This window comes from Cervus elaphus, chromosome 17, assembly GCF_910594005.1.
Source record: "Cervus elaphus chromosome 17, mCerEla1.1, whole genome shotgun sequence".
In the NCBI taxonomy this organism is placed as follows: domain Eukaryota; kingdom Metazoa; phylum Chordata; class Mammalia; order Artiodactyla; family Cervidae; genus Cervus; species Cervus elaphus.
Window position 1 is genome coordinate 45,028,536 of NC_057831.1, and position 24,067 is coordinate 45,052,602.

Genomic DNA, 24,067 nt, shown 5'->3' on the forward strand with positions numbered 1-24,067 from the left:
ATAACTCACACGCTGGAATCAAGATTGCCAAGGGAAATATCAACAGCCTCAGATATGCACATGATACCACTCTAATGGCAGAAAGTGAAGAGAAACTAAAGAGCCTCGAAAGAGGAGAGTGAAAAAACTGGCTTGAAACTCAACATTCACAAATCTAAGATCATGGCATTCGGTCCCATCACTTCATGGCAAATAGATCGGGAAAAAGTAGAAGCAGTGACAGATTTTATTTTCTTGGGCTCCAAAATCACTGCAGATGGTAACTGCAGGCATGAAATTAAAAGACACTTGCTCCTTGGAAGGAAAGCTATGATAAACCTAGATAAACCTAGATAGCATATTAAAAAGCAAAGACATCATGAAATGAGCTGACAGAAGTCCATATAGTCAAAGCTATGGTCTTTCCAGTAGTCATGTACGGGTGTGAATGTTAAACCATAAGGAAAGCTGAGCTTCAAAGAACTGATGCTTTTGAATAGTAGTGTTGGAGAAGACTCTTGAGAGTCCCTTGACCAGCAAGGATATCAAATCAGTCAATCCTAAGGAAATCAACCCTGAATATTCATTGAAAGGTCTGTCGCTGAAGCTCCAATACTTTGGCCACCTGATGCAAAGAGCTGACTCATTGGAAAAGACCTTGATGCTGGGAAAGATAGAAGGCAAAAGGAGAAGGAGGCAGCAGAGGATGACATGGTTGTATAGCATCACCAACTCAAGGGACATGAATTTGAGCAAACTCTGGGAGATAGTGGCAGACAGAGGAGCCTGCAGTCCATGGGATCGCAAAGTGTTGGGCACGGCTTAGCAACTGAACAACAACAGTTAGTGTATTATTGTTTATTAATTATATTTTAATGCAGTATCTTTTCTCTAATCATAAAGTACTGCAGGCTTTTAAAAATATTTAGTTGCCTTCATTATCATTAATAATTTTTGAGTTATTTTTATATGGTAATGTGTGACTGCTAAAATTATTAGTGTTTCAAATAAGGCACTAAATGAAGACTAAATTTTGTCGAGGGCAAAATTGTTTCAAATAAGGAATTGGATTATTAGATACCAATCACTGTTCTGATGAAGCAGCAGTTAGTAACAGGACTTGTTATGTGCCAGGCCCTAAGTGCTGTACATGGACTAAGTCGTTGAGTCCTCACACAGCGCTGGTAGACAGGCCTTTTCACAGGCGGGGAGGGACTGCAGAGGACATACCTCCTGCTGACATTTTTAGGAAGGCAGGATCACCCGTAGGATACTCTGTTATTTTAACTACATCCAGTCAAAAAGAACATGTGAAGTTTAGTTGGCTGATAAGCACGTATTATTCTCTAAAGGAAAGGCTATATTTTTATAACTATTGGAAAGTACATTATTTTATACCTTACTGGTTTTACTGGTTTTTTACTATGGTAACATTGATTATATATATTTCCAATTAGTTTAGAAATTGTCTGTATTCTTCATTTAAAAAAAATTATGCCCAAATCATACAAATTCCAAGATGAGAAAAAAACTTTTTTTTTTTTTTTAAATTTAGAGATGCACACATAGGTGGAAAAAATAAAAACAAGGAAGTGAGCATCAGAAAAGCTAGGCTAAGTGTTTCTCAGTGGGGAAGGAGGAATGCTGGACTGGAAGGGGCATTTGGGGAAGTGTCTAGGGGACTGATGGAATTCTGTCTCTTGACTTGTTGGGTTCTTCAGTGTTCACTTTATAAACTTTATAAACAGTGTTCACTAAACTGAATGTATGCATTTCATGTACTTTTCTAGGTATGTTTTATTTCACAGTTTTTAAATTACCCAGATAGTAACCTCCATCCTTCTAAATTACATTTTCTCAAATATGAACGTTATTAAGGATCATGTCAGATAGACTATAAAAACTATGAGTCATTAATTCTCTTGAAATTTTCATTGAGTCCTTCTTCGTGCAGTTTGGGTTGATTGATCTGGAGTGGACTTTCAAGATCATTTAGATAAATCCCCCAGTTTTAGTGTTATGGAATTTGGGGCATTTGAGTTGAGTGGAGAAATGCATAAATTAAAATCAAAGTATTTAATTGTAAGCTCAGGAAAGTGAGAAATAAGGAATGAATAATTTACACAGCTTTTAATAAGCCATTTTAATTTTTAATTATGGGGCTTGATTCTTAATGACAAATTAATCATAGTTTAAAAATTGTTTTTGTAGGATGGCAGGAAATGGAACCATTGCTTTCTCTGCAAAAAGTGTGTAAAGCCTTGTAAGTATTTAGACTTAGTGTTTGAGATCCTATGAAAACATTTGAGTTTTTCTTCATCTAAACAGAATTTTTATTTAACTTTATTTACAAAAGAAAAAAATTAATATAGAGACTTACATTAATTTACTTCCTTTTTAATTTTTGCACTTATTAAAATGAACTTTCTCTCCTTTAGAGAGAGAGAGATGACTTTACCTTGTTTGGTTTGGCTTATTTTAATAGGATTTTGTATCGCTCAGCCGGTCCCCATTGTGTTGGTGGTTCATGACTCATTGCAGAAGGGCGGAATTTGTTGCCACGTATCAGAAAGAACTTAGCTGGTTTACATGGGATTCCAACCTCTTAACCTTGGCCTCTTTAGCCAAATTATAATTAGCTTGGTAAAGAGATCACAATATTTGAAGTAAACACTATTCATACTTCCTCATCATAAAGGTTAATCTAATGAAAAATTCTATTAAATGAACCTCTTCTAAAACCTAATTTTTTATTTTACAGCCTGGATCCACTGTAGCATTTGCAATCACTGTGCTCTTCCAGATCATTCTTGCAAGGGCCCTAAAGACGGCTGCTTTATTTGTGGTGAATTAGACCATAAACGGAGTACTTGTCCTAACATTTCTACATCTAAGAAAGTTAACAAGTTAGTTGAATTCCTTTATTTACTAGAAAAATTTTTCTTGTGTACAGAACAATCCACAAAAGTGTGCAATAACTGGAGGATCCATAAGTGCTAATTAATTGTTGCTTTCACTGTTAGGCATAGATGGGGAGGAAGGATATCAAGGTGAGTCAGAGAGCTTAAGATTTTACAGGCAAGACCAGTAAATAACCAAAATATAAGGTAGAAAATGACTGACTAACTTTCCTATATGTGTATGTAATATAGTTGTTATAATTCAGAGCAACATGATACCAATGACAGTAGTTGATTTAGAAATACTATTGGTATTTCAAATGGGCTAACTTGAATGATTACACTTTTTTCTTTTTACACTAAAGGGATGACATGTATTGAGTCCTCTTGTTTTGCTGATGTGAAAACCAGATAGCTAAGTTTAATATTACATGAAAATTGACATCAGGATAAAGATTTTGAACACTCATATAACTCGTGATGAAAAAAACATCTTTTAGTATTAGAAGTGTTAGGTTGGTGCAAAAGTAATTGTGGTTTTTGCATTGTTGAATTTTGCCATTTGATACTGGAATACATTCTTAAATAGATGTTACTTTACACATTGTTTTAATGCACATTTCTTGCTTTTCTTTTTTGCTAATGACTCATTACTTGTTTATTTTATATTTTAGACTATAGAAATGATGTTAGACAAAAAAACAAATTTGAGCAGTTTTTTTATTCAAGGTCAAAATGGGTTGTAAAGCGGCAGAGATGACTCACAACATCAGCAATGCATTTGACCCAGGAACTGCTAGCAAACATACAGTGCAGTGGTGGTTCAAGAAGTTTTGTAAAGGAGACAAGAGCCTTGAAGATGGGGAGTGTAATACAGCTGGTCATAGGAAGCTGACAACAACCAACTGAGAGCCATCATTGAAGCTGATCCCCTTACAGAGAAGTTGCTGAAGAACTCAACATTGACCATTCTGGTCATTTGGCATTTCAAGCAAATCGGAAAGGTGAAAAAGCTCGATAAATGGTTGCCTCATGAGCTGACCAAAAGTCAAAAAAGTCATTGTTTTGAAGTGTCATCTTCTCTTATTCTCGGAGAAGGCACTGGCGACCCACTCCAGTACTCTTGCCTGGAAAATCCCATGGATGGAGAAGCCTGGTAGGCTGCAGTCCATGGGGTCGCTAAGAGTCGGACACGACTGAGTGACTTCACTTTCACCTTTCACTTTCATGCATTGGAGAAGGAAATGGCAACCCACTCCAGTGTTCTTGCCTGGAGAATCCCAGGGACGGGGGAGCCTGGTGGGCTGCCGTCTATGGGGTTGCAAAGAGTCGGACACGACTGAAGCGACTTAGCAGCAGCAGTTTCTCTTATTCTATGCAACATTTCTTGATTGGATTGTAATGCATGATGAAAAGTGGATTTTATATGACAACTGTCAATGACCAGCTCAGTGGTTGGACCAAGGACAAACTCCATGCACTTCCCAAGGCCAGACTAACACCATAAAAGGTCATGGTCACTGTTTGGTGGTCTGCTGCCTGTCTGATCCACTACAGCTCTCTGAAGCCTGGTGAAACCATTATATCTGAGAAGTATGCTCAGCAAATCGATGAGATGCACCGAAAATTGCAACGCCTGCAGTCAGTGTTGGTCAACAGAATGGGCCCCGTTCTCCACAACATCGCCTGACTGCATGTCACACAGCTGCTTCAGAAATTGAATGAATTGGGCTGCAAAGTTTTGCCTCTTCCACCATATTCACCTGACCTGTCTCCAACCAACTACCACATCTTCAAGCATCTCAACAACTTTTTGCAGGGAAAATGCTTCCACAACCATCAGGCGGCAGAAAACGCTTTCCAAGAGTTCATCAAATCCTGAAGCACAGATTTTTATGCTACAGGGATTAACAAACATTTCTCACTGGCAAATATGTGTTGATTGTAATGGTTCCTATTTTATTAATAAAGATGTGTTTGAGTCTAGCTATAATGATTTAAAATTCATAGTCCAAAACAATTACTTTTGTACCAACCTGAATACCTGATACTTTACTAACTACTTAGGATTGTATTCTTTTCCATCTGTTTTTATTTTTTTGGTCAGTAGAAATTTTTTTCCATTAAAGCCCAGCCATTTGAATTCTGCCTACTATTTAAACTACCTTTTCCACTGAAAAATGAAAATGGGAGTGTCAGTCACTTAGTCGTGTCTGACTCTTTGCGACCTCATGGACTGTAGCCTGCCAGGCTCCTCTGTCCATGGAATTCTCCAGGCAAGAATACTGGAGTGGATAGCCATTTCTTTCTCCAGGGGATCTTCCCAACTCAGGGGTCAAACCTGAGTCTCTTGCATTGCAAGCAGGGTCTTTACCATTGGAGCCACTAGGGAAGCTCATGCTTTTTATTGAATCTACTTTCAATAATTATTCCAACTAAGTAATCAAGGGTAGAAGTGGTATTATAAAAATTAACTAAAGAGGTATATTGAGTCTTAGAAAATACTTTTCCTTATAAACCTTTAAGAATACAATCTCATAAAGTAGGGGTGATCTAGGGGTGTTTTACTATTTACAGTATAATTCTAGTTGCAAACAGGAGTTAGTATCATGCTCAGCCTTTGATTCTGTGATTTTATGACACATGGAAACTGAATTTGCATTTTAGTAATACACTGTAGGCTCTTCCTTGGTTCTTAAATAAAGCTGTTTCTTAAAAAAGCTCTGACTAGTTTATTTGTTAGTAATATATTGTTTTCATTGAGGAAAATCATGTAGTATCCTTCAGTACTAGATTTTATCAATTTTAATTCAAGACCAAATCTTCTAGAATGTGGTATACCTGCTAATTCTTTTTTTTTCCCATTTATTTTTATTAGTTGGAGGCTAATTACTTTACAATATTGTAGTGGTTTTTGCCATACATTGACATGAATCAGCCATGGATTTACATGTATTCCCCATCCCGATCCCCCCTCCCACCTCCCTCCCCATCCCACCCCTCTGGGTCTTCCCAGTGCACCAGCCCCGAGCACTTGTCTCATGCATCCAGCCTGGGCTGGTGATCTGTTTCACCCTTGATAATATACATGTTTCGATGCTGTTCTCTCGAAACATCCCACCCTCGCCTTCTCCCACAGAGTCCCAGAGTCTAAAAATATGGAACACTTCACGAATTTGCATGTCATCCTTGCACAGGGGCCATGCTAATCTTCTCTGTATTGTTCCAATTTTAGTATATGTGCTGCCGAAGCGAGCACTACCTGATAATTCTTGAATAGTATCTTCTTCTCTTAGAGAAGACACCTAAACTGTTAATAGTTATTTTCAGGTATTGCTTTCAAAAAATTTTTATAATGAAATTGACAAGGCATGAACTTTTTATAATAGTAAAAAATAATTTTTATGCTTTTTTTTAAGCCTCTATGGCATAAAAGGTCTTTTCATCTTGTATGTTTTATAGTTGTCTTATGTTACTTTAGTTTTCCTTAGTATTAATTTTCCTTAGGTTATGAACTAGAATGATGCTGGCTCCCTCTTGTGGTTAGAGCTCATTTTATCAGTCACATAAATACTTGTAATTTACAGGACAAATATCAATACCAGGTCAATTTAATTTTAAGGCAAAATAAAACAGCCAGTTGATCTATACTCAGTTTATCACTGTTTAAAGACTCTACCTCTGGTGCATTTTGTTTATTCATATTACAAATGAGTGTTTTCCTTCTGTTTTTGTTTACCACATCTTCTAGTGAAATCTGGTTCATGTTTAGTTCTTATCAGTGGATAAGCCAAAGAAAATTTGTTTGAGTTTTGTATACAGGCATGCATAATAACTTCATTGATTTTGCGATCAAGAGATTATACGTCATTACATTTGCTAAATTCATCACTTACCAGGACATTTTCTTACTTTAAAAAAATGGCTGGAGAAAAAGGAGACTTATATAACATGCACAAAACAGAACGAAGATGACTGTTTTGTTTTATTTTGAACTTGAAAGATATCCTAGTACAAAATCTAAACATGGAAAAATATTAAATTACCAAGCAAAATTCTGAATAGTAGTCATGTGGAGCTACTAATAATAGCTAATATTTTTTAGGAGTTACTATATGCTGAGCATTTTATATACCTGAATAATTTATAGTAGTATATGTAGTATCAAGGTAAAATTAAAAGAGCACAGTTTCCTGAATCAAGCTGATTCTGCCACTTCCTCAGAGGTGGTTTCTTAGCCTCAGTTTCTTTCCCTAAAAAAGAAAAGTGGGGAGAAGGAAAGGGAAGGATGACACCTGCCTTGTCTCAGTCTCCCTGCTCCTTGAAGTCAATTGTACCCGTTCATGTTTGTATTCCCAACACTTAACATGTATACTGAATGACCCAAAGGAGAGGCTGAGTTTGTCCACTAGGAGATTATATACTGTGTATGAAGCTGCTTTCCCAGATTTTGGTCCTGGGAAGATCAAGAAGAAGCTTTTCCCTAGGACTTGTGGTGGTTTATAAGGAGGAGTCTTAACAGTTGATATTGCTGGGCAGCCTTGAAAGTTTCCAGGTTTGCCAGTGCTGGCAGCCCCAGCTCATCCCTTTGTTCATGATATAATAAATGGCATGATTCTGCTAGGTTGGAGAAAGTGAATGAACAGGCCAGTAATCTTTCTCAGGTATAGATTGCCTGTAACTTAGTTCAGAGAGCACCTGAAGCAAAGGATCTGTTTTTGTTTTCTGGTGTGATTTAATGCTTTTTAGAGATTGACTTTCAGCTTATTCATTTTGAAGCTAGTCTTCAAGAGACCACTAAATGTGGACATCCTGTATGGCAGTTGTCAGGATTTTAGGATACCGAGGAAAGGAAAATTAAGACTATAAGATGAGCTTCTGTAAGCCTTTTCAGAGTTGCAGCATTTTTCTACCATTGCTAACTGTCAATATATCGGTCTTTTTCTGAAAAATGTAATTCAGGGTTTTGGAGATCGAAGTGCTGAGTTGAGCAGTACAAATGTAGAAGGGAAAAAAAAAAAAACCTCCCAACTCATTGGCTTGACTATTTACCTCTGTGGTGTATTTGTCCTGAATAGATTGTTCTAAATCTGTAGTAACCATCTTTCAAAGAAATTTCTTCTCTAAAACATTTTGCTTGGTCAGGACTCTATCTCCTTGTTACTGTGGTTAGGATTCTGAGGATTTATGCTTACAATACAGTAAATTCTTTCCCTTCTGTTTTCTTATTTGGTTAGCTAGTTAATTAAACTTCAACATAATTACATAATTCACTGTGCTCATTCTCCAAAATAATTTAGCACCTTGTTTTTCAGGGCTGTCAGAAAGCAGAAGCAAAGAAAAAGCAATAAGATGAAAATGGAGACCACTAAAGGACAATCCATGAATCATACATCTGTTACAAGGAAGAAGAAAAGGAGAGAAAGAACCCATCAATATCTTTGCTCTTAAATGTCCAGTGACTTGAGAATAAGAAAGATTTATAGTCCAACCTTTGATGCCATTTTCTGAAAGTGCCATGTTGGACTTAAATTCTGTTGCTCTCAAAGGTATGCACCTTTCTAAGCTTGAAAATAAGGAGGTGGTATTTTGCTGGTTTATAGACATCCCCCCTTTACACGCACCCCCCCCCCCCCCCCCCACACACACACACACACTGCAGCCCCTCTGGAGATCTTTGCCGGCTAGCTAGCTTTTGGTGCCTTTTTTCTCTCTTTACATCTCTTCCAGTAATATTATTTTAGCCTCTTTTATCTGAAAAATGGGCACAGAGCATTCTTTTGCAGAAACAAAGAAGAAAATAAGAATGAAAACTCGAGGTTTTGTTTACATTGAACGTAAGAGTATGTTGTTATATATGTTAAATTAGATATTAAAATATTGTACAATGGCTTAAATCCCACTTGTAAAGAGAAATACAATGTACAGTTGTTTTTTTTTTTTAAGACAGAATCTGAAGATGGAAAGAATTTTGACAAAGGCCGTCTAAAACAATTATGGTTATATTAATATTAAATATTTATTTTTCAACTACTCTTTGCAGTTATCCTTCGATGATATAGAATCACCTAAATGTTTGTTGAATTATGACTTGCTCTGTCATCTTATTGTCTGTTAACTTAGGCAGGATGTTTCTTTATAAAAGTTGTAGCAGAGGCAGTCTGTTTTGGTGATTCAAACTCCTCTTTCCTATTCTAACACTTACTGGTTGTATATCTTTGGCCAAGTCATTCACTCTATAGAAGCCACTGTTTCTTCATTAATATAATAGGGACAGCACATCTCAGGATTGTTTGTGGTTAAATTAAATAAGGCTCATGCACCTGGCTCTCGGTTCGCTTGTTCGCCTGGAGAAGTGTTAACAGGTGAAGATGGTAATTATCTGTGGTCCAGGGTTGCAACACTAAAGGGAGGAGTTTGAACAAAGAATTCCTCTCCCCATTTCTCTGCTAGGTATCTGACATTATCTTCAAGACTTGGTAGTTTTGAATGGCTTGTATTTGCATAATGACTCTCCTCTCTTTCCCACATGACTATTTTAGAGCATGTTTGGAGGCATCTCTGCTTGGGCTTAGCTGGAGCCCTCTAAGTAGAAGTAGAAGAACTGTACTCCATCTCTTATTTAAATTCTACCTGGTATTTAAGTTTGGTACCTGCTGTGGAATCCTCACACATGGCCCTGACAGTGTGGTCCTGATAGGTCAGGTGACATCACAAGATGTGCCAAGCTCCTGGACTTAACAAGCATCAGGAAATTCTTCTCTTGTCCCATTTTTAATGGGTTGCTGTGGTTCTAGGAGGGGCAGATTTTGAGGTGATTGGATGAGATATGAACCTTGTAGAGTCATTGTAAGAGTCTCTCTGATTCGGGTATAGGTGTGGACATTGCCTGACTTTCATGGTGTCCATGATACTGTGGTTAAAATCTATTGAAATCTGCCCAGAAACTCAGACACCTGAGGGACCGTGACTGCTGAAGAATTGGCTCCTGATGGCCAGTGGTTATCATCACCACGTTTTCTTAGTTTTAAGATACCATCAATTGGTAAAGTGTGCTATTGATGGAATCATATCTTTTCAGGGGGAAAACACCCTTATCTTATTAATTGTATATATTAAACTTTAGATGTGTCTTATTTCAGAAATACTGAAATGTGAAAAAAAGCCCATCTTAGTATTGAGCAAATAGGGTGTTACTTATAATCAGGAATTCTGTACTTGAAAACTTTGTTACCTTCTCAGAGTTAAAAATAGGAAGTTTGATGGTTCTGTTCTTGTGTTCAGTTATGGTAATTTTAAGGACTTAATCTCTTTCTTTCCTCAGAGGATAAACGAATAGAATGTGAAAATGTCTCTGGGAGGTATAAAGTGTGATGGGAGATGAGGTCATTTGTTCTAATTAGGAATCTGCATATCTGAACATTAAGATACTTACTTAAAACTGCAGTAAAAGAAAATCCCTGAAATTTGACAGACAAACCTTTTTAAGCTTTTTAAAAGGAAATTTTTTTTGGCCATTCCTTGTGGGATGTGGAATCTTAGTTCTCCCACCAGGGATTGAACCTGTGCTCCCTGCAGTGAAAATGTGGAGTCTTAACCACTGGGCCGCTAGGGAAGTTCGTGAAAAGGACATTTTTCTTAAATAATTGCCGCTAAATTTCATTCTATTTCTTGTTTATATTACATAATGTAATGAAATATGATGTTACTTTGTCGTATTTTTGTACTTTGTCACATTTTGTCACTTTGTAGGCCCTGAATGACATTAGATTTTTTTCCCCTACATTTAGTGTGATATTTAGACTAATTTATTTCTCTGGTATGCCTCAGTCTTTTCATCCCATTCTCTTTTTTCTGTTTGGAATATTTCCCTCTATACAGCCATCTTTTAAAGTCTTACGGAGCCTTTAGGCCCTGGCCCCAATCCCACTCTTTCCTGGTAAGTTTCACATTTTAGACTGATACCAGCTGAGGCTTTCCTCTGCAAGCTGCTTGCTATTCTGCACCACACTTGAGTCACTTTTTATGTATTATTCCATGATTATATTGACAGATTCTGTTTCCCCGAAAGGTTTCAGTTTCTTAATGTCAGTACCCACTTCTTATAGTCTCATGTCTCCTATGTATTGTAGGTGCTCAATAGAAACTTGAAAGTATAGAATTTTCTAGAGATTTTCAGGTGGTGGGTATATTTATTTGCTAGGGCTACTATAACAAATGTATTGGATAGCTTAAACAACAGTAATTAACTTTCTCACAGTTCTAGAGCCTGGAAGTTCAAGATAAAGGTGTTGACAGGCTTGGTTCTCCTGAGGCCTCTCTCCTTAGCTTGCAGATGGTTGCCTTCTCACTGTGTCCTCACGTGGTCTTTCTTCGGTGTCTCTTTGTGTCCACATTTCCTCCTGTAAGGATGGTCAGATAGGATTAGTGCCCACCTTAAAGGCCTCATTTTACCTTTATCTCCTTTTTAAAGATGGTGTCTCTAAATCCAGCCCCTGTCTGAGGTACTGGGAGTTAGGACTTCAGCATATAGATTTGGAGAGACACAGTTCAGTCCCTGACATTAGGCTTGCCTAAGATATGGAGACAACTTGCTTTTTTTCTTAGAAGGACTGAAAAAAAAAAAAAAAAAAGAAAACCTAGTGGTTCAGATGGTAAAGAATTTGCCTGCAATGCAGGAGACCTGGGTCTGATCCCTGGGTCAGGGAGATCCCCTGGAGGAAGGGAATGACAACCCACTCCAGTATTCTTGCCTGGAGAATTCCAAGGCTGGAGGAGCCTGGCGGGCTACAGTCCACGGGGTCACAAAGAGTTGGACACGACTTAGCAACTAATACACAACACTTATTACTAAAAAATGCTAACCATCATCTCATAACAAAGGGATGCCACAAATCTTCGATCGTAAAGAGACACAGTATCTGTGAAGTACGATAAAACATGGTGTGCCTTTGACTTTTAAATATAAAATCACAGCCTACAAAAGGTTCTGGTCTGATGCCACCTTCTTCATGATGTCCTCGCTGGTGTCTCCAGTGGAACAGTACATCTTTTGCCAGTGAAATTAAAAACGTGTGTGTTTGTGTGTCTCTGACTTGTTTTCAGGTACTTAAATCATGCCCTGCATTAGAACGACTCTCTGTTCGTTTCCCCTCTGTGACTTAGAAGCTCGTTGGTGGCCGGGGCCTGTGGACTTCATGGTGCCCCTTCACTGGCTCCTAGAGCCGTGTCTGGCACACGGTGATATCAGAGACAACCAGCTGCAGGACCCAGGGCCTCCTTCCTCCTTCCACGAGCCTGGGAAGCTAACACCGATAACTGCAAGTGAGCACCCACGCTAACACCGTTCTGCACTCACCCAGTAGAAGCTCCTCATAAATCAGGGTTGGGTCAGGTGAATGGAAATGGTCATTCATGCCTCCAAACCCAGCTGTGCTGCCTAACAGTAAGACGCTAATCCACTTAGAGCTGCCAAGAAAGAAAAGCTTTAAAAAAATGCAAAGGAAACATCTAATTTGACTTACTTGATATGGTTTTAATTGGAAATTAGGACATGGGTTAAATTACTTGAGGGTCAGCTAGAAGGTCATTGCAATAAAGTGACGATAAGATCTCTACAATTTAATTTGAAGAGACTTAGTATAAATGTTAACTTGGCAAGATTGGGTGGGGAGGTGGGGAAGGGAAAGCATGAAAACTGAGCAAGCAGATCGCAGAGATCCAAGGGGTAAGTTTTATCCCATTAGCTGGACAGTCACAAGATTCTCACACTATTGCATGGCTTAGTACCCCTGCAGACTGTAACTGTGACATCCAGTCATCTTTAAGAAACTAACCCTGATTAATCAGATGGGCCAGTTTCGTCACTTGCAAATGTGGAGGTGAGGAGTGGGAGAAAACTAGAGATAGTCAGCCTAAACATTCTGCGTGCTTAAAGAAGACAAAAGGAAATAAAAGTTGCTGCCTGTTAACTTTACACTTAATACATGAGCCACCTGAGTCAAAGAAAATGAAAAGTAACTGATTCTACTACCCAGAGAGAACCACTGTCACAGCTTATGTGTATTTTCTTCCAGAAATAAGATTCCTGTATAAATAGCTACAGACACTTAAAATTTTTTAAAAATGGAATTGTAAAAATAAATTGTTTTGTAATCCTCTCATAAAGATGTTGTGAACATCAGTTTATACCTGTAATGACAGTATTATTCTTCAGTATGGATCAGTTAGTCAGTTCAGTCGTGTCCGACTTTTTGTGACCGCATGAATCGCAGCACGCCAGGCCTCCCTGTCCATCACAATCTCCCGGACTTTACTCAAGCTCATGCCCATCGAGTCGGTGATGCCATCCAGCCATCTCATCCTCTCTCGTCCCCTTCTCCTCCTGCCCCCAGTCCCTCCCAGCATCAGGGTCTTTTCCAATGAGTCAACTCTTTGCATCAGGTGGCCAAAGTACTGGAGTTTCAGCTTCAGCATCAGTCCTTCCAATGAACACACAGGACTGATCTCCTTTAGGATGGACTGGTTGGATCTCCTTGCAGTCCAAGGGACTCTCAAGAGTCTTCTCCAACACCACAGTTCAAAAGCATCAATTCTTTGGCGCTCAGCTTTCTTCACAGTCCAACTCTCACATCCATACATGACCACTGGAAAAACCATAGCCTTGACTAGACTAATTACCCATTCATAAATCTTTACTTCAGAATGCACTTCCTGTTTCTCTAGGTGAACTAATATAAAAACTGTCGCAGTGGTCCTTTGGCAGTGCTGAGTGCAGTTGCAAATGCTTCCAGATCATTGTCTGCCTGACTGCAACCTGTGAGTTACCTGGCCATAAACTGATCCATTGATAATATGGAGCTGGCTGCCTGGTTTTTGGGTCTCAAGATAACCTTCTCCATCCTCCAACACATGGCAATAGATAATCTAGATGATGGGGTGCATTTAGATAAATCCACTATCTACCTGCTTTACAATCTTATGAAAACTGAATGCCCACTTTCCTGAAACTTTTCCTGAATATGGTCCCTCATACCACACAGGAAAAGGACTGTGAATAAATTTATACCCTCAGTGTTACAAGACAGAGGAGAGTAACTACCTACAGATTATGAAACCTTCACAGAAGAGTATGAATTTCCCCCAAGATATGTATAACAACATAGGAAATATCATAGGCGTGAAGTTTCAGATGTGGCCATCTGGAAATGAGAAAAAAATTGGTTATAAGTATATTCATCAAATTGTTTACAATAGTGAAAAATGGAAACTTAGCTGCCCAACCACAGGAGACTGATTAAATACAATATATCCAGACTTCGACTGTGTGGATCACAATAAACTGTGGAAAATTCTGAAAGAGATGGGAATATCATACCACCTGACCTGCCTCTTGAGAAACCTATATGCAGGTCAGGAAGCAACAGTTAGAACTGGACATGGAACAACAGACTGGTTCCAAATAGGAAAAGGAGTACGTAAAGGCTGTATATTGTCACCCTGCTTATTTAACTTATATGCAGAGTACATCATGAGAAATGCTGGGCTGGAAGAAGCACAAGCTGGAATCAAGATTGCCGGGAGAAATATCAATAACCCTAGATATGCAGATGACACCACCCTTATGGCAGAGAGTGAAGAGGAACTGAAAAGCCTATTGATGAAAGTGAAAGAGGAGAGTGAAAAAGTTGGCTTAAAGCTTAACATTCAGAAAACTAAGATCATGGCATCTGGTCCCATCACCTCATGGGAAATAGATGGGGAGACAGTGGAAACAGTGTCAGACTTTATTTTGGGGGGCTCCAAAATCACTGCGGATGGTGACTGCAGCCATGAAATTAAAAGACGCTTACTCCTTGGAAGGAAAGTTATGACCAACCTAGATAGCATATTAAAAAGCAGAGACATTACTTTGCCAACAAAGGTCCGTCTGGTCAAGGCTATGGTTTTTCCAGTGGTCATGTATGGATGTGAGAGTTGGACTGTGAAGAAAGCTGAGCGCCAAAGAATTGATGCTTTTGAACTGTGGTGTTGGAGAAGACTCTTGAGAGTCCCTTGGACTGCAAGGAGATCCAACCAGTCCATCCTAAAGGAGATCAGTCCTGGGTGTTCATCGGAAGGACTGATGCTGAAGCTGAAACTCCAATACTTTGGCCACCTGATGCAAAGAGTTGACTCATTGGAAAAGACCCTGATGCTGGGAGGGACTGGGGGCAGGAGGAGAAGGGGACGACAGAGGATGAGATGGCTGGATGGCATCACCAACTCGATGGACATGGGTTTGAGTAAAGTCCGGGAGATTGTGATGGACAGGGAGGCCTGGCGTGCTGCGATTCATGCGGTCGCAAAGAGTTGGACACGACTGAGCAACTGAACTGAACTGACTTAGTCTTGGGCTTCCCTAGTGGCTCAGACTGTAAAGAATCTGCCTGCAATGTGGGATACCTGGGTTTGATCCCTGGGTTGGGAAGATCCCCTGGAGGTGGGTATGAAAGTTTGCTCACAGTATTCTTGCCTGGAGAATCCCATGGACAGAGGAGCCTGGCAGGCCACAGTCCATAGGTTGCAGAGTCAGACGTGACTGAAGCAACTTTAGCACAACTAGTCTTGTGGGTGCCAGGAATACGTCAGAGAAGGTTTTCATCATTGTTTGGGGACTAACAGAGCATAAAGGCCACCTGGTCCTAATAATTATTGAACAGTATTAACTGCAAAGCTCTTGATGACAGAGAAGTGATTTACTACACAGTACAGTCCTGGGTAGGGCAGTGGAAAGACAGGAGGAACTGTACATGCTCAAGGTGACATTGGTTGTGCTAACAACCGTACAACACTCCAGAACATTAAATAATACCCAAAAATGCATTTCATTAATAACAAAGGCAAGTCCATTCTCACCTTGGAATAGTGCCTCTGGACAAATTTGGGAACCATGCTTAATAGTTTGCAGAAAAAGCAAGGTAAAAGACTCATCTCTGAAAGGGAGCAGGGTAAACATCATGAGTTAGAAACTGCCTGGCACAAAATAGTGCCTGAAATATTTGTTGCTGAATGAGTTAGTCTACTTCTGTCACCTTTTCCCAGGGGCTAGATCCAGATAGATGGCAGGAAGATAGGGCTTATTTAGAGTTGAAGATCTTGCCACATTTCTTCTTTGAGCAAGTCAAAAGAAGTGAAAGGTAGATGGCTTTCTACCACAGACTTTAAGATGGAGAATCACAGGATGATAGTCACATTCTTTTAACCAGGTCCATAACTTACGGGAACTTTTGAACAAGTTAACACATTTAGATGTGTATCAAGAGGCATCAGATGGATTCTGATTCACACATCTGGCCAGGCTGAGCCCATGTCCCCTGCACTTGTGGAGCCCAGATTCCTTCGTATAGTAGTCGCTCCAATAGCTATGAGACAAATCTGGACTGAGCCCACAGTCCTCATTTATTACAATGCGGCTACCAATATCAGTAGTTAACGAAGCTTAAATGGGACGAAGAATCAAGGTATTTGCCTATGTCGGAGATTTTAAAGCAGAGCTCTCCTACGTAGGCTGCAAACTGGCATCACTCTGATGTTCCATAAATCCTGGGTCCCATTCCGTACTGTGTTGTGCTGTGCTTATTCGCTCAGTTGTTTCCGACTCTTTGCGTAACCTATCAGGCTCCTCTGTACATGGGGTTTCCCAGCAAGAATACTGGAGTAGGTCGCTCTGCCTTCCTCCAGGGGATCTTCCCAACCAAGGGATCGAACCCAGGTCTCCCGCATTGCAGGCGGATTCTTTACCGTCTGAGCCGCCAGGGAAGCGCTTTTAATCAGCCTGGCGTGCTGCCTGGGCACGGTGTTTAAAGCAAAAGAAACAAATAAAAAACCTCTCTATTGAGCAAGCAGGACTGAGGACCACCGGTTTGGAGACTGTCAAAGAGACTCTTGGCTAATAGAAACCTCGCCTCCATGCTCTCGCGAGGAAGTTCGGGCACCGGAAGTGCCCGGAAAGCGCGCGGCGGCGGAGCCGCCGGCGCGGGCAGGGAAAGCGGGAGGCGGAGACCGCCCGGTACCGCGTTGGCTGCGGTCGCTGGTACCGGCGCCGTTAGGGCTCTGCCGGAAGGGCCCGGGACGGGAGCGGCGCCGGGCCCTGGCAGAGCGGCCGCGGGGGGCCCCAGCCAGCCTCCGACTAGGGAAGTCGTGACAGGGCCGTCCCCATGTTGCGTTTCCCGACCTGTTTCCCATCCTTCCGGGTGGTGGGGGAGAAGCAGCTGCCGCAGGAGATCATCTTCCTGGTCTGGTCACCCAAGCGGGATCTCATTGCTTTGGCCAACACCGCGGGCGAGGTGAGTGAGCCGGCGCGCGGCCACGAGGACACCGCGCCCGGGCCGCCCGTCTACCCTGCCCCTCTCTGCAGTCCCGCTGCATAGTCTAAGTGAATATAAGGGACCATACACATTTCGTACACCCATTTCCCGCATTCTGTGGCCAAAACAAGTTTTCACACAGCTTGACACAACCACACGGTCCTGCATCCCGGAGACTTTCATAGTTATTTGTTAAATGGGCTTTTTAAAGGCTCAGGTATCACTCATGAGTTGGCATAGTAGTGGGTCCACAGATTCCGCCCTCCCGTTACTTACAGTTCAGGCAGAAGAAAGGTGAGTTGTCAGACTCGAGCTGTGAACGTGCATGTCTGTAGCTGCCACAGAGGATGTTTAAGAATCTTTATTCTGTTGTCCAACATTCACAGTGTTGGTTGGTTAGCCACCTCCCATTAAAAATACCTTTAAATTGAAACAAGAGAGTGATGCTTCACCTGATGGAATGTGCCTGATTCACTGATCCTGATGGAATGTGCCTGAGTGTTGTCAGTATTTCTGGTTCACATTACACTTCGTCTTTCTGCTGAAAGTTTTTAGTTACTTGGCAGACATTTTGTAAGGAAACCTTCACCTCTGCGTCTTTACTCCTTTGGCCTTTTGGCAGGTGTCCTGATAGTTACTTGGCCAGGTGGCAGTTGTCTTCAGCCAGGCTTGGAAACTAGTTGGAAAAGGGAACTTAGCAGCCAGGGAAATGCAGCAGCCTGGAAAGCTGTGTTGACTGTCCTGACTTTGTCGCCAGGGTATTGATGTCTGCTTTCTCAAAGCCCTCTATGAAATCTAGTCTCCCTCCGTATCCAGAGTGTTCTGGAATTCTGTCATGGCTCTTGAGAGGATTGAAGTTCCTTCAGCCACAACTGTAGGAGGGAAGGGAAAAAATAGGAGCATCAGTGTGACCAGATGAGTAGGTGTAATTGTGGGCACTTGTTGCTTCCATTTTCTTCGTGAAGAAGAAAGGGCACTGTTTAGGAGTGAGGACGGAGAAGAAAATATTGGAATTTTGAGGAGGGAAGAGAAGTTTGAAGAAGCCGACAAGGCAAGTGGACTAGTGAATCTAATAGGATTGTTCTTCAGTATTAAAAGGCACATGAGGTTAGTGGTTCTGTAGTGAAACTAGTGAGCATGCTTGTGTGTCTCTTCTGTTCAGCTGTATGCAGGCGTGGTTGGGTTTAACCAGAGTTGTTGTGACAAAGGGTGACAAAAAGCAAGAGATGCAAGGGAGTCGAAGTTATGTACAAGAGGAGTGATTGTAATGATGGACTTTGGATTCTAACCGGATTAGGGACGTGAGGTCATGTGTGGGGTGAGGGACAGAATCGGTAGACTCATTGGATTGTATGTCTTGGTGAGGTTGAAGAATTGAAGTTGGGTATTAGTAGGGATGAGCAGGAAAGATAGAGACAGTGATGGAAAGTGGGAAGTTTGCAGCTGAAGATTATGGCAGCATTTGTAGTTGTCGGTAATGACGGTATAACATACATGACCTGAGGTGAGGTAGAAGCTGTGATCATTGAAGAAGAGGTACCATTGAAGTTGTGAACCAACAAACCAGGACTTTATTGCTCTTGAAATCACCAAAGATGATGATGCATAGTGTTGGAAGGCATGAATGAGCCAATGCATGCCTGTGTGCTAAGTCGCTTCAGTTGTATCAAACTCCTGCGACCAGATGGACTGTAGCCTGCCAGGCTCCTCTGTCTATGGGATTTTCCAGGCAAGAACACTGGCGTGGGTTGTTGCCATTTCCTTCTCTAGGGGATCTTCCCGACCCAGGGAACGTACCTGAGTCTTCTGCTTGGCAGGTAGATTCTTTACCATTGAGCTGCCTGGGAAGCTGTATTCCTTTCTAAAACATAAGTCTCTTGTTGACATAAAAGTTAGGAAAATGTGTAGAGTACAGGGTTAAATTAGACCTTGTTTCACCCATTTCTTTGAAAATATGTTAAGTTCATTCAGACACTCTTGTCTTTGAATTTCTTCTGATGGCTAAATATTAGACTTGGTACAGTTTTTAAAAAAATTTATAGTGGGGATTTAGATTTATTTTATTTTTGGAAATGGATGCTTTTATTGTCTGCCATTATATCTGTTTTGTCTTAGGTTTTACTTCATCGACTTGCAAGTTTTCATCGAGTTTGGAGTTTTCCACCAAATGAAAATACAGGAAAGGAAGTGACCTGTCTGGCTTGGAGACCAGATGGCAAACGTAATGACAATATTGTAAAAATATGTTTTTGTTTTTCAGAGAGAGTATTCTATAAAAAGAACTTATTTACAGAAAGAATTTATTTTTCTTACAATGTACTAGAATTCTAAATACTAATTTGGAAACTTTGTTTTTTCAAATGCCTTATAGTGTTTTCATGGAACTCAGATTAATTCTGCCATCTTGTTTCATGGCAGAGATATCTCTAAAATGAAATCTGACTTCTTGGCAAAGATAAGCCTAACAGGAAGTTTTATGGGAATATACAGGGTACTTTGGTTTTGTTCTTTTGCTGTCTTGTTCTGCACTGTTTGCCCAGAGCTTCATTTGCTGCTCACTGGTCAGTTCAGAGCCATCATGGCCCTTTTCTCCCCAAAATGTGTCTTAGCGTTAAATGTGTGGTTCGTGAATATTCTCTCTGCACAAGTGTTTACCTCACCTGAAGGACTGTCAGTTTTGACCCCTTCCTTCAGTTTCCAGGTGATCTTACTTCTGTTGGTGTCCTGAATGTCGTAGCTTATTGCTGCAGCTCTGGGGACTGAACTCTCCTCTTCCACGTGTTGTTATAGTGACGCTCATTTGAGCTGCTGTCCATGTCTGGTCAGCACAGGAAAATGTTGCAAGTCACCTGTATCATTGGTGCCTAAAAAAAACAAATTGTTTTTGTAAAATGATACGTATTCCTCCTTGTTGCCTCCTTTTTCCCCTAGATAAATATAAGTATGTAAAAACGCCCTGAAAGACTGTCACTCTACAGATAACAGCTATTTTGGTCTATATTCATTTTGCTCAGTTCTTGTTTCTTCTACTGAAAAAAAATATATATGTGTGTAAAATTAGAGAACTTTTGTAAGTAGTATTTTGAGATCTTGCTCTCTTCATCCAAAAACATCAGGATCTCAAAAATCATGAAAGTCAGTGTGTGTGAAAATGTATTTAAGTAGGTGATATTTTTATCATTAAAAAATGTTTCCTGCTTTTGGACAGTAAAATAGGGCTTAGCTTGGTAATGATTATTTCAAGATTGCTTTAAATTGTTTTAAAGAAGAGGAGACTCGGATTGCCTCTCATCTTGCAGAGTTGTATGTATTCGTATACAGTGAAACACACAGCCTTCTGTCTAGACGTTCTTCAATTTTATATGTTAGGAAGACGTTAAAGACTTCTGTAGAGAAACAATACTAGATCATTCAGCCACAGTGAAAGGAAGAAGACCCATCAGTATTTGATATCCCTGTTCAATAAGGGCTAGAAATTAAAAAGAGGAATAAAAAACCTTCCCAAGAACCAAGCAGATGGAATATCACTTTAAAACTTTCAGGTGGGGACCAGGATGTCTTGGTGATAGAATATTATTGTTTATATGTTGATGTCTGTTCTGTGTTTTCTGCTTGGCATCAAGGTTCCAGTGTAGAGGCTCTGATATGTAAGATGTTAAGGACAGCACACAAGACAGTAGCAGATTGCTCACAAAAGTTTGAGCATTTGAAAATAAGTGTAGATAACAGCACAACTGTGTGCAAAGATGCCTTTCAGTTTTTTACTTATTTAAAGGAAGGATTTAAGGGTTAAATTATTTCTATGATTATGAATATTTAAAATAGTAAAATTGGGCAAGAAATGAAATACCCATTTTTCTCTTAATATTACACTGACTTATTCTGATTATTTCTTCTTGTTTTAGTTTTGGCCTTTGCCCTTGCTGACACCAAGAAAATAGTCTTGTGTGATGTAGAAAAACCTGAAAGCTTGCACTCTTTTTCTGTGGAGGCCCCAGTTTCTTGTATGCATTGGATGGAAGTGACTGTTGAGAGCAGGTACAGTGATAAAGAAAAACCCCGATGGTCCCAGTAGGATGTTCATGAAATTTTCATTTTTTAAAAGTGGAAACTTAGGCGTATCTGAGTGTTGAGTATGTGTATTTGCTTTTAACCTTTTGTCTTAAGCTTATCAATATGAAATTTTTTTTAATGTTTCCTTTTCCAGAAAGGAAAAAAATCTCTTTTATTATTGGAGCAGTAATGCCTGAATGGCCAAGATTTTTCTTTTTGTTTATTTTTAAAAGTTTATACCAATGACTTATACTTTCAAGTAATATTAGTTAAGATTGCTGATTAGCAAATTAAGGTTCTGTTTTTCTTTTCACCATATATTTCATTCTGGAACTTTGTTTCTCTGTCTGAGTAAATACTCTTTGAATATAAAAAGTGCTGAATTGAGCATTTTGTTTTGATACTGAATGAGTTCTTTCTGTTTTTGTGGTCCCTATAGTTTCCTTATTTTGTGAAAATAATTTTGCCTTAGTTTGTGAAATCAAGTACTCTGCCACCTTTTCAGTAAAGATAGCCTAAAGGGTCACTAGGCTTAGTGAATACTGAACATAAAAGTTTTTTTTTTTTTTTGAGGAAATAATATCATTTTCTTCCTGTTAGCTTTTCTGTTCTAATTAAGTTTTAAGTTAATATCAAATGAATTTGTAAATCTGATTATTAATTCACAAATATCCTCAGGACGGGCTTGTAAGATATTAGATAATAAGCTCTAACCTGGGGTTTGAAATTCACTGTAGATAAAACAAGGATTAATCTGTCATCAGATAATAAAGGTTGCAAGTGGTCATGTGAATTTATAGAGGAGCAGAGTATACCATGTGATTTCTGTCCCAGTCCAGTTACCTGCTAAGTGTATTCCTAACACACTCTCTGTTAAGAGTTCAGAAATGTTATGTGGCGATTCCAGGGTCTTTCAGGACACCACTTTTTCACCTTATTCATTTCCAACTGTATTTGGAGGTAGGATTGAAAAAAATGGGAGAATAAATAAAACTGTTTCAAAATAACATGGTGTCATCTGATATACACCAACTGGATTGTTACATCTCCAAATGTATATAAGTCATAGAACCCATCATTACATTGTATAATAACTGCAGTGTTCTTTAAAATTACTCTTGGTACTCCTGTGTTCAGTGTTGGTTTTTAGAGGAGAGTTAAGGAATCATAAATTCTCAGTCCATATCTGGTACTGATACTGAATACATATGAATGCATTTCATATACTGAGAAAATTGTTTATAAATATTTGTTCCTCTTAACATAAAGTGGGTAGGCTGATTTTTTTCTTTCAGAAATAAAGTTCAAGGTAAATGAAGAATTTCCAACTTTTCCATTTCTTGTTTGTGATTGTTAAATGCCATACACACAGTTTTACCACTGTAAAAGTCACTGTGTTTATTTGGTAATGTGTCATATGTAAAATTGGGCCCTTAAAAAATTAATATTTTTTAATGGAAAGAAAAGTAGAATCTTTGTTTTTATAATACTTATTTTTGTTTTGTCTAATTTTCCCCTTTATAGTGTTCTAACATCCTTCTATAATTCTGAGGATGAATCAAATCTTCTCTTACCTAAACTTCCTACATTGCCGAAAAAGTAAGTATCAGAGTTTAATCTCATTAGAATTAATCTTATAAGTTTCTTGAAATTTTAAGAAAAAGTTTCTTTCTTTTACTTTTAACACTGACAATTTTCTCATGTGTTTTAAAAAAATGCATTTCTATTGAGAGTTCTTTACCCTAATCTTTTTTTTTCCTAGTTATAGCAACACCTCAAAAATATTTAGGTAAGGTATGCCTTTTTTGTTTTCAAGTAAGATAAATCTTTTATTATTTGAAGCATATAGTTGAAAGATAACCCAACTTACTTTTATATTTTAGTGAAGAAAATTCTGATGAAATCATTAAGCTTTTGGGAGATGTCAGGTAAATCTTGCAGATATCTTAAATAGCAAGTTATATTTTCTTAAATTTGATACTTGAGGCAGTTTTTAGACCAGAGTTCCAAAGATATTTTCTTTGTCATTTTATTTCATTGCTGACAAATACCTCTGAACAGTAAACAGACAGTATCTATTATTCGCTCATTTTTATTGTATGATATTTGTGTCAAGTTTAATATTATGGTATACTTTCATTTTAAAAAAGTAAAGGAGGATAGAAGTGCTTGAGTTTCTGAAATTTAAATTGAAATCTTCAGGTTCTTTAAGCCCATTTAATACGTTTAGCATCAGGGCCATGATAAAACTGATGTAATTTATATTAACTGGAACAGAGATGATCTTGTTATTGAGGGTATATAAATACAATTGTCATTAAAATAATATATTCTTATCTTACTGTAAACTGAGGTTTTTTAGGCTGAATGAAATTTATGTGGTTCTTTTGGGGGGGAAAAAAAAGGAATAAGCCCGATGTGAATGAAACTTGGTGAATTTGTTTAGAGGTTCAGTCTCCTGCTAGGGAGCTTGAGTGTGCAGATTATATGAGGGCAGCAACAATTTGTATCTTGGTGTAAGAACTCGGTTCTCTCTGTTGTCCTCAACTTGTTGCATTATTTTTAATTAGGCTTAATATTCTTGTCCTTGGAGGAAGCTCTGGTTTTATTGAGCTTTATGCTTATGGAATGTTCAAAATTGCTCGAGTCACTGGGGTAAGTTTTTCTTTAAGATTCTCTATTTTTGCCTTAGAATGTAACAACTGACTGATTTATGGAAAAGAATAAAACATTACTTTTTTCCTCAGTTTCATTTCTTGGAATTACTTGTCCTTAAATGTTAAGAGG

General features: G+C 39.1%; 2 protein-coding genes and 1 non-coding gene across 6 annotated transcripts in view; 2 read left to right on the plus strand and 1 right to left on the minus strand.

Annotated features, from left to right (window-relative positions):
* The window catches only part of ZCCHC4 (zinc finger CCHC-type containing 4), a 58,714-nt gene extending 49,805 nt beyond the window's left edge, over positions 1-8,909 (plus strand). For 3 of the 4 annotated variants that reach the window (XM_043871169.1, XM_043871168.1, XM_043871165.1), the window contains 3 exons: positions 2,191-2,242; positions 2,741-2,885; positions 8,195-8,909. In XM_043871169.1, the coding sequence (XP_043727104.1) occupies positions 2,191-2,242; positions 2,741-2,885; positions 8,195-8,330 (333 nt within the window). In that variant the 3' untranslated portion in view covers positions 8,331-8,909. The remainder of the gene's footprint in view (positions 1-2,190; positions 2,243-2,740; positions 2,886-8,194) is intronic. The other variant, XM_043871167.1, reaches the window with a different exon arrangement.
* Positions 6,032-6,138, minus strand: LOC122673682. Its single transcript, XR_006334792.1, has one exon. It is a non-coding gene; the product is annotated as a U6 spliceosomal RNA (small nuclear RNA).
* Positions 8,910-16,860: 7,951 nt separating the features above from the next.
* Positions 16,861-24,067, plus strand: part of ANAPC4 (anaphase promoting complex subunit 4) — a 33,352-nt gene continuing 26,145 nt past the window's right edge. Inside the window, exons 1-7 of the mRNA XM_043871236.1 lie at positions 16,861-17,206; positions 19,343-19,448; positions 21,133-21,265; positions 22,805-22,879; positions 23,043-23,069; positions 23,164-23,208; positions 23,851-23,935. Coding sequence (XP_043727171.1) covers positions 17,078-17,206; positions 19,343-19,448; positions 21,133-21,265; positions 22,805-22,879; positions 23,043-23,069; positions 23,164-23,208; positions 23,851-23,935 — 600 coding nt within the window. The 5' untranslated portion in view covers positions 16,861-17,077. The remainder of the gene's footprint in view (positions 17,207-19,342; positions 19,449-21,132; positions 21,266-22,804; positions 22,880-23,042; positions 23,070-23,163; positions 23,209-23,850; positions 23,936-24,067) is intronic.